Genomic DNA, 10,381 nt, shown 5'->3' with positions numbered 1-10,381 from the left:
ATTGAACGATCACTTGGCGCCATTAATCATTGAAAAATAGAATTTTGGATGGCAGGGAGAGTGAGGCTGTCAGCACTCACCATTAAAATGGAGAATTATATTATGTCCATGCATAATCAGAGGAATCTGGAAGATGCTATCGCACATTCCTTCTCCTCCATAGTGTGCACTGAAACAGTCTTTCCTGAAGTAACAACTGGAGAATTGGTGAATTGTCAATAATTTTCCAATTTTTGTAAACAATTCTCACTCAAAAATCACTTAAAATTTTATAGCATCTTGAATGAGTTTTTAATGATGTGATAAGCCATTATTGCCGCTGAATAACACCTCTGGTCCTGAAAACTAATTTTATACATGTGAAATGTCATTCACTTGGAATAATTTTTCAAAATTAATTGGATTTTTTAAAATATTTATGGTATTCTACAGTAATACATATATATTACATGCATGTCCCTCTTATTATGCCAGGAAAAGAGAAACCTGTGCCAAACAACCACAGAAGGTTTGGAGTGAGGTTTTATTATGGACAGTGAGAAGTTGCATTATCTCACCACAGACAAAAATATCTGGGCAAATATGATTTTAAACTTACTCATAAAGTCTTGGGACTGTAAAATCCGGCAGGCTGGGAACTTTGGTGGTACTGGGCTGGCAGAACATATGGAGAGATATGGAAAGATGCCCTTGACCCCACCGAATCTGATCAGCAACCACCCATTTACAAAGATCCTACATCATCCCATTTTATTCTACCCACATTCTTATCTATTCTTCCCACCCACTGCACCCCCACCCCACTAAATTCTTCAACTTATCTACATGCTAGGACAATTTACGATAGTCAATTGATCTATCAACTTACACATCTTTGGTATGTGGAAGGAAACAAGAGCACCCAGAGAAAACCCATGTAGTCATAGGGAGAATGTGTAAACTCTACACAGTCAGTACCCAAGGTCAGAATTGAACCCGGATGTCTGGCGTTGTGAGGCAGTTCTACTAACTGTGCCACTATAGTTATTCATATAAATCCTCCAATATACCTTTATTCACTTTTTTTTGAGATATTACACAGTAGAATAAATTTTCTAGTGAACCCCGTAAGTTTAAAGGGAGTGTGGGAACTGGCACCCTGGTGTGCCAGATGCCAAACCAATGGGATTTCAAACAATCAGATAGTGAATTATCAGAATTTTACTGTACTTAGTATTCTGATGACATTTATAGCAGTTGCTGATTATTGAGATTTAAACCTCTTTAATTGCAAGAATTTGAAACGTGTTTCACCAGTTATAACATCTGACTTTCTAATGCGAATATTTTAATGACAAGGCAAGTTAGTCGAAATATCCTGTTTTTCACATGAGAACTTGACAGTTAATGTCAGAAAAATTACCCAGAAATAGGTGAAGTATAAGTCTGATTGTGTCCTTGTCCAATTTGTTACACATAGATCTCCAGGAACCTTCATTTGATTGCAATCAGTATTTTTCCCTTCCTACCCAAGGACAATGAGGCTAATTGCTGTGACCCCATCAGAATTAAATAATTCAGTACAGATTGCATGTTGAACCAGGCCTTCTTAGGCTGCATGATACAACTAGTCATTAGCTTACTCATTAGTTAAACTAAATACATCTTTGACAGGGAATCTTCAGATTCTATTTTCATTAGGTATAGAAAATAATCTGCATAACTTTACCAACTGGTAGAGACAAGGCAGTAGACATGCACTGACATGGAAATATACCACCACTCTTTCAATGTCACTGGATCTAAATCCTGGAATTCCCTGCCCAACAGTATATGGCAGCACATTCAGCAGAAGGAATGAAGTGGTTCAACCAATTACCACCACCTTCCCACAGACAATTACAGAAGGGCATACTGCTGACCTTGCCAGCAATGCACACATCTCATAAATTAATTAAAGCAGTGTTCACAAACTAAAAACTATTGAAACAAAATGAGTTGAGAAAGGAAGATTTGGGAAGATTGGAGAATGGAGCTCAGGAGGGAAAGAGAATGTAGCAAAGGGAATGAGGATCTGTGGAAAAGATTAGATTCACTTATGGGCTAGACAGGTAACTTGCAACAATCTGGAGCTTTCGGGTTATTTTTTAGTGATACCCTTTTAAATTGTCAAATTTGTAATGGCAGAATTTAAATTCAGCCCTCCTTAGAATTATTATTCCATGGCTCAGTAAAATGATCGCTTCATTATCCCAGTTTATATACCGTCAATTATATGTGAAAACAAGTTATGATATAGGTAACATGTGGTTAAAAGACAGAGAAATTAAACAAAATGTCTTTTTTGTCTGAGATGTTAAAATAAGACAAAGAAGAACAGAAGAGTAATCCTGGCCAATACTTATCCCCAGATCAACTTCATAAAAGCGCAGTTCAGAGGCTGGTATCTTGTGGCAAGTAACTTGCATCCTGACACCCAAGAGCCTTTCCTCCATTTACAAGACACAAGTCAAGAGTGTGATAGGATAACCTCGACCTTCCCGGATGAATGCAGCTCCAACAATAGTCGAGACAGTTGACACCAGTGTGTTAATGGGAGTGAGGGAACCAGGGCCCCGGTGTGTTAAAGGGAGAGTGGGGACCGGGGCCCTGTTACGTTAAAGGGGGCACAGGGACAAGGGCATTCAGTGAGGGGTGTGAATGTAGGATGTATGATTAACAAGCTTGCAGATGACATGAAAGTTGCTAGTGTTGCGGAGAGTGGGGAAGGTTGTCAAAGGATGCAGCAGGATATAAATCAGGCGCAAAGTTTGGCAGAAGATTGGCAGACGGAATTTAATCCCTACAGTGCGAAGTAGTCAAATAGGGGTAGGACACATACAGTAAATGGTTGGGCACTAAGGAATGTTGATGAACAGAGGGACCTTGGGGTTCAAGTCCATAGTTCCCTGAAAGTGGAAACACAGGTCGGGGCACAGAAAGTAAAAGTTGGGATGTTATGTTGCAACTTCACAAAACACAGGTAAGACCACACTTGGTGTATTATGTGCAGTTCTGGTTGCAACACTGTAGGAAGGATGTGGTTGCACTGGAGAGAGTAAGAGGAGATTCATCATTATGTTGCCTGGATTGGAGGGCTAGGTATGGGGAAAGATTGAATAGGGTGAGTTTGTTTTCCCTGGAGCTAAGGAGGCTGAGGGGTGACCAGATAGAAGTATACAGTTAGACAGGATATAACCCAGGTTACTATGGGAAGTGAGAGAAGAGATTGTTGGAGCATTAGTGATGATCCTTGAGTCCTCCCTGGCCACAGGAATGGTACCAGAGGATTGCAAGCGTTGTTCCATTGTTCAAAAATGGTAAAAGGGATAATCCTGGGAATTATAGACCAGTGAGTCTTACATCAATGGTAGGCAAACTACTGGAGAGGACTCTTAGGGACAGGACTTATGAGCATTTGGAGAAGCATAGTCTTATTAGGGATAGTCAACATGGTTTTGTGAAGGGCAGGTTGTGCCTCATGAACCTAATAGAGCTTTTTGAGGTGACAAGACAAATTGATGAAGGTAGTGCGGTGGATGTGGTATATATGGATTTTAGCAAGGCATTTGACAAGGTTACCCATAGTAGGCTCATCTGGAAAGCCATGAGGTATGGGATCCATGGAGAATTGGCTGTGTGGATTTGAAATTGGCTTGCCCACAGAAGGCAGTGTGTGGTTGTAGAAGGGAAGTACTCAACCTGGAGGTCGGTGATTAGTGGTGTTCCACAGGGATCTGTTCTGGGATCCCTGCTCTTTGTGATTTTTATAAATGACTTAGATGAGGAAGTGGAAGGATGGGTTGTTAAATTTGCAGATGACATGAAGGTTGGTGGTGTAGTAGATAGTAAAGAAGGTTGTCGTAGGTTGCAACAGGATTTAGACAGGATGCAGAGCTGGGTGGAGAAGTGGCAAATGGAGTTCAATCCAGAGAAGTGTGAAGTGATACACTTTGGAAGAACGAACTTGAAGGCAGAGTACATGGTTAATGGCAGGATTCTTAGCTGTGTGGAAGAACAGAGAGATCTTGGGGTCCAAGTACATAGATCCCTCAAAGTTCCCACACAAGTGAATAGGGCGGTTAAGAAGGCGTATGGTGTGCTGGCCTTCATTAGCCGGCGGATAAGTTCAAGTGCCGAGAGGTAATGCTGCAGCTCCATAAGACTCTGGTTAGACCATATTTGGAATATTGTGTTCAGTTCTGGTCACATTATAGGAAGGATGTGGAAGCTTTGGAGAGGGTGCAAGGGAGGTTTACAAGGATGCTACCTGGGTTGGAGAACATGTCTTCTGAGGAGAGGTTGAGAGAGTTAGGGCTTTTCTCTTTGGGGTGACAGAGGATGAGAGGAGATTTGATAGAGGTATATAAGATTGTGAGAGGCATAGACAGAGTGGACAGCCAGCATCTTTTTTCCAGGGTGGCTTTGGCCAATACCAGAGGTCACCCATTTAAGATGCATGGAGGAAAGTTCAGGGGAGGTGTCAAGAGGCAGGTTTATTTTTTTTTAAGGTGTGAAGAAGGAGTTTTAAAGGGGAATTGAGGGAAAGGTTGTTTTGTTTTTACACAGAGAGTAGTTGATATCTGTGGAACTCGCTGCAAGAGGTGGTGCAATCAGATACGATCAATATATTTAAGAGACACTTAGACAAGTGCTTAAATGGGCATGGCATACAGACCTAATGAGGGCAAATGGGATTAGTGTAGGTGGGCAAAAAGGTTGGCATGGACATGGTGGACAGAAGGGCCTGTTTCTGTGCTGTACAACTCTATCACTCTCTCAGCCAGGTGCTGAACCATGGTATTTCTAAATAATCAGATAGCAGATTATCAATTTTTTTACTATAATTACAAAGCAGCTCACTTGACTGGCAGCCATCCACCACACCATACATCCAACCCCTCCACCACTGACACAATAGCTAACAAAATATACTGCAGTTTCATCTAGTTTGCTCCACAAGCAAAACCCAAATTACTGCCACCAAGGATAAGAGCTTTAGACACGTGGAGACCAGCACCTGCAAGTTCCCCTCCAAATCACATATGGGAGAGATATCACCATTCCTTGGGAGAGAAATCACCATTTCTACCTCTCACTGGGCTTATACAGGAACTTCCTATCCAACAGCAACTTCACCACAATATCTGCGGTTACTTAAAAAGGCAACGCACCATCACCTTCCCAGGGGCAATTACACATGGATATTAAATGCTAGCCGCGCCAGCAAACTCACACATCCAGAAAACGACTTCTTAAAAAATTCTACACGATTAAAAGAACTTCTTTGGCTTAAAAGAACTTGGAGTGTCCCAGCACCAAGGGACGCAATAGACAACGCAAGTCCCTTCTCCTGGCAATGAGGAGACAGTGGTCGTGCTGAAGTGCGGGCGGCCCTCCGCGCCGCAGGAGGGCGCTGTCGCTGCGGTCCGGCCTCGGCTGAAGCGGCCGTTTGCGGAGGGTGGTTCGCCGGCCCGGAGAGAAATGGAGGCCGAGTGCAGGCGGTTCCATTCCTATGATTTCGCGGCTGATCAGGTGTTTCAGCGCAGCCTAATGCAGCGCGGAGAGAAGACATGGGGATCGGAGGAGGGGTGGCTGCTGGAGACTAAAATACGCTACTACTCCAGGTAGAAGCTCAGCAACGGCGGGCGGCGCCCTTCCCGCGCATGCGCCCTGGGCTGCACTCCTGGGCTGACACAGCAGGGTCCAGTTACACCATTGCACTGCCCTGCGCTGCACTCCGGCTTCCTTCGCTGGTTGTAACCTTATACTTAATCATTCACAAGGGGCAACCCCCTTCCCTCCCCTCCTCTGCTTGTACTTCCATCCAGCTGCTTCCATAGCTCTCTGGTGCTTTTGTCCTTTGTTCAGTTCTTTTTTCCACTCGGTGGGTGATAGAAAGGTTGAATTCTTCCTCACCTTCCCCCCCCCCCCACCTCAGTCTCTCGTATTTCTTTCTCTGCCAAATGCAACGTTGAGTAAAATAAAAGGGGGTTGTGTATCTGAACTCACAAACGTAGAATTGTGCAACAATTTAGTGAACATAAACTAAAATATTTCCATGTGGGTCACTTTCAGTTCTCGAACTTTGTTCATTCCTGGTTCTTCATAGTAAGGAAGAATGCAAATTAGAAAAGGCAGTAAGATAGTGAATTAAAATGTCGAACATGCTAGTCAATATTTCATTTGTGTTAATTCCATTGTTAGCTGCACCCACCTGCACAAAATGGGCAGTATCAGAAAATCTTTTAAATTGTAAGTCTGCAAATTTATCGTTGGATTAAGGTGGTTCTTTTGTAACGATGTTGAATGCACAGTCCTGTTCCTATGTGTTTGTACTGCTCTAATACTGTTCTTGATTTCATATTAAAATCAGAAGACCCACAATAAGAAAGGGGAAATAAGAGTTCACTTGTGAGACAGGTAGCAAGAAAACAAATAGCAGGAGGAACTGGATATCAGAAGCTGCATTTTATTTTATATTTTATTTATAATTCATTTGGTTAGTTGTGTTCTGCCTAGTACAATTATTTATCAGGAATGGTCCACTATCTGACTAATCGGAAATCTCGATGCTTTGGTATCTGGCTCACCAGGTGATGTTTCCGCACCTCCCCAAAACTCATCGAGGCTCCTGTTTTCGTATGCATTTGAAATTTACCAGGTTCACTGGAGAATTTATTATTATATTGTTTAACTTCTTAAAAAACTAATTAACATTGTTTTGTATTATTAGTAGGATTAATATCCAGTGGTGTGAAAAATCTGCCAGTCTAGCATCACCAACTTCCCAATCGTGCTGGATTATTGGAGATTTACTGTACTGAGAAACCTACACTTACTTGTAGGATTTGGGTATGGTGTTTGGGTATGGATTAGCCAAGATAAAGCTTAGGGTGCCACTGGTTTGTTACTAACTGATGTTGAAATTTAATTAACTATAACTGTAATTGACCAGAACATGTCCTTGGTGTTACCTGTACTTGCCCATCTTTGGCCTTTGACCCACACAATTAGCCAAAGCTAATGGGAGCCCCATTCAAGTAGTAGGTCTTTCTCTTCAGGGCAGTAGTGAACTATTATGGGACTATTTGACTTAGTTATGAGATTAATAAGGCTGTCACAGAAGCTAGGTTTAATTCAGGACTTGGGTGTTTTATTTTCAATCACATTGCTACCTTAGAAATCACTGACACATGCAAAGTGTGTGATGGAAGGGGGAGATTACTTTTGTTATTCAAATCCTAAAATTTACTGCCCTGCAATTTTGTCCAGAGCCAATTGTATGTTAGAAAAATAGAAATGCAACATCATTTCTAGTCTTGATGCAGGGTTTCGACCCAAAGCGTTGCCAATTCCTTTCTTCCCACAGATGCTGCTCAGCCACATGAGTTCATCCAGCTGATTGTTTGTTGACCCTTTCAAGTTTAATTTGCTGCTTCTGCTCTTATTTGGGATATGATACTTTCAACCATTGCTTCGGTATATTTAGACAACAATCTATTAAAACAAAAATGGTAATTATGCTTGGCATTTATAAAAATGATTTTCCTCACTTTGTTCTAGGTTTATCAAACCCATTGACCTTGAAGACTACAAAAGATGGCTTTCCTCACAAGTTACTGATCCAGAGAATCAGAGTAACTTGGCAGTAGAAGAAGATATGACAAATGCTTTTGAGAAGCTGCTCAGACAAACTACGAATTTTTCAGAGAAAAATGAGTATTCAACTACAGTGGAGACCACTAAAAGCAGTCACAAACCATGCATAGGTCAGCAAACAAACATGGAAGATGCAGGAATGCATTTTCAAATTAGTAAAGAAATAAAAGGTAAAGTTTCTTACAAACCGACTGAAAGCAGTCAAAAAGAAGAATGGCCCCATGAAAATAAAGCAGTTAGTTATCTTGCCAATCCTTCTGCTGTGACCACACCAATGATAGGGGAAAGCTGCAATCTGTCTTTCCCTCAAGTTCTCCATCTTGTGCAAAATGGACAAGAAATCCCTGGCATTCAAAAATTAAACATTATGTCAACCAATAGTATGCCTACAATTTCACAAATGGCAAGGAAGCCCAAACCTTGGGAAAGTATCTAATATTTTTATTGTACTATATAATATTGGAAAATGTCTTTCATATATAATAAAGGCAATGCAATTTAATTTATGTACAGTAGCGAGTGGTTCAACTTTGAGTCCTTATAAAGGTTCCATTGTGAGGAATGGACATTTCAAGACGTTGAACTGCAGAGTACAGCTGAGCCAGAGTATTCTTTCTTCTTGAGTGGTCATAACAATAATTGGTGTTGTATATTAGGGATGGGTGTAAGAGAGGAGAGGAAAGCAGATGATTTACAACATGTGTACACGTTTCAGAAATATGACATTGCACACTGTTAGTATTGTTAACATCGTCTGTACTGTGTAACATCGATGATAAATGTTGATCAATCGCTGGTGCTGGTTTCATCTGTCTGAAATAATCTGCAACTGCCTTGCATTTTGGTTTGATTTCACAAGTTACTCTTCCGAGAAACTTTAGCTTTAGTTGGGTATAAAGAATGTTTGCCAGAAAATGCAAAGACGAGTTTAACAACTGCTTCTTCAGTGTAGGAGATACTACTGCAGTTTGCGTGTCAAAATTTGTGATTTCTTTCTATATGCTGTGTGCACCCAGAGTGACCTTAAGGAACCAAAATGCCAGTTGAATAGATAATTGGACTCAACTGTTAGCACATTGCAAACTTTTAAGAAAAAACATTTCAGGTGAACTAGTTTAGATGTTGATTTTTCAACATCCTAGGTGCTTAAGATGTAGGATAAAGTGTCAAGAAATCATTAATATATAGTCATTCTAGTTTACAGTTTAATTTCAGTGGCTGAACTTAAAATAAATGAAATCAATAAGCAGCAAAATTGGTGGATATCAGTCCCATTGTAATGAACTGCATTATTCAATCATTGTAACATTCATAAAGTCTCATTAAGGCAGGAACCCACCTATCTGAACCAACATGCAGACTTCAACCATTGTATATTTATTGGGTATCCACTTTGATTTACAGTAGAATTGAAGGAAGTTGCTTTTGATTCAGATAAAAGGATTGCTGCACTAATGCAGAATTTTAAACATTGGTCTAGCAGAGTCTTTTGGTGCAGTGATAAACTTGGTTAGATGAAACATAGTAGTGTTGAAGGAAAGGGTTCTCATACAGTAAAGGTACAATGTTACAAACTACAAGAACTAACTGATCAGAAGTGGAGATACTGCTGTATGGTTATGCCATCCTGACGACAGAACTCTTGGCTGTGTAGTGCATGAAGTAAGATACAAACTTAAAATATGAACATGTATTTTTTTTAATGATCCAGAGTGCACTAAGTCTGGTGAAGCAATTGGGATATATGATCAAATGCTCTGGACAAATGGGCAACTTAATTTATTCACACATCGATTTTATAATCACCAGCAACTTGTTATTCCCTTTCCATTGCCTGCAGTAGAACATACGAGGCTGGATCATGCCATTGTTTTTCCAGTGCTAATCTTTTCAGCTGTTTCAATGACATTAAGTTCTTGACTTCTGTATATGCATTTTGAAACATGGAAGTTAAAGGGATTACCAAAATCTTGATAGGATTCCCCAGCAGTCTACTGTAGAAATGGCCGCTCAGATCCTTCACCAGGTCAGACCTAGTGCAGGAACTGAGATCTAAGTGGTTTTGGTGTTTTCTGTTAATTTTCACACTGCCAGTCAGCTGTCACCATGCATGCTTGGATGTAGATGGACCACAGGCAGCAGATGGTGGGTTTTGTTCAGTGTAGTTCTACCCATCTCTCATGCACTTACCCCCTCATTTCCTTGCATTTGTCTGGTTCTTTCTTCTTTGCCTTTGGGTGGGAGTTAATGTGGGATGGTGCAGCAGGGATATGGCATGTTATAAAGTGGTGTAGCACAAAAATAGGTCCTTTAGCCCACCATGTCTATGCTGACCATCAGGTTCATAATCCCGTAAACCAGCACTTGGTTCATAGTATTCCTTGCACTGGCCATTCAAGTGCTCATCCAGACATAAATGTTTTGAGAATACCTGCCTACATCACGCATTTAAGCAGTGCATTCCAGATTCTAACCACTCTCTGGGTGAAAAACTTCTTCCTCAGATCCCTCTTAAACCTCTACCCTGTATTTTTAGTTGACTGTGCTATAGAACAGTACAGCACAGGAACAGGCCCTTCAGCCCATGATGTCTGTACTGAGCATGATGCAAAATTAAACTAATCCCATTGCCTGCACATGATCCATTTGCCTCCATATTCATGTGTCTATCTAAAAGTCTCTTGAACACCACTATCGTCCC

At 40.9% G+C, this 10,381-nt stretch overlaps 1 protein-coding gene across 1 annotated transcript; it reads left to right on the top strand.

Moving 5' to 3' along the window:
- The first annotated feature begins 5,430 nt into the window (after positions 1 to 5,430).
- On the top strand, positions 5,431 to 8,472 carry LOC127578901 (uncharacterized). Its single transcript, XM_052031453.1, has 2 exons — positions 5,431 to 5,645; positions 7,585 to 8,472. The coding sequence occupies exons 1-2, from the start codon at positions 5,503 to 5,505 to the stop codon at positions 8,114 to 8,116; spliced, it is 675 nt and encodes a 224-aa protein (XP_051887413.1). The 5' UTR covers positions 5,431 to 5,502; the 3' UTR covers positions 8,117 to 8,472.
- Positions 8,473 to 10,381: the final 1,909 nt, after the last annotated feature.

Source organism: Pristis pectinata, chromosome 16 (genome assembly GCF_009764475.1).
Source record: "Pristis pectinata isolate sPriPec2 chromosome 16, sPriPec2.1.pri, whole genome shotgun sequence".
Lineage (NCBI taxonomy): Eukaryota > Metazoa > Chordata > Chondrichthyes > Rhinopristiformes > Pristidae > Pristis > Pristis pectinata.
Note: the sequence above shows the minus strand (reverse complement) of the source record. Positions and strands in the feature narration are given on the sequence as shown.

What these genes read in the sequence shown, in the direction of transcription:
- LOC127578901 (XM_052031453.1), top strand. Translation starts at nt 5,503, where the DNA reads ATGGAGGCCGAGTGCAGGCGGTTCCATTCCTATGATTTCGCGGCTGAT. An exon ending in AAAATACGCTACTACTCCAG is followed by an intron (nt 5,646 to 7,584) that starts GTAGAAGCTCAG and finishes ACTTTGTTCTAG; the next exon opens with GTTTATCAAACCCATTGACC.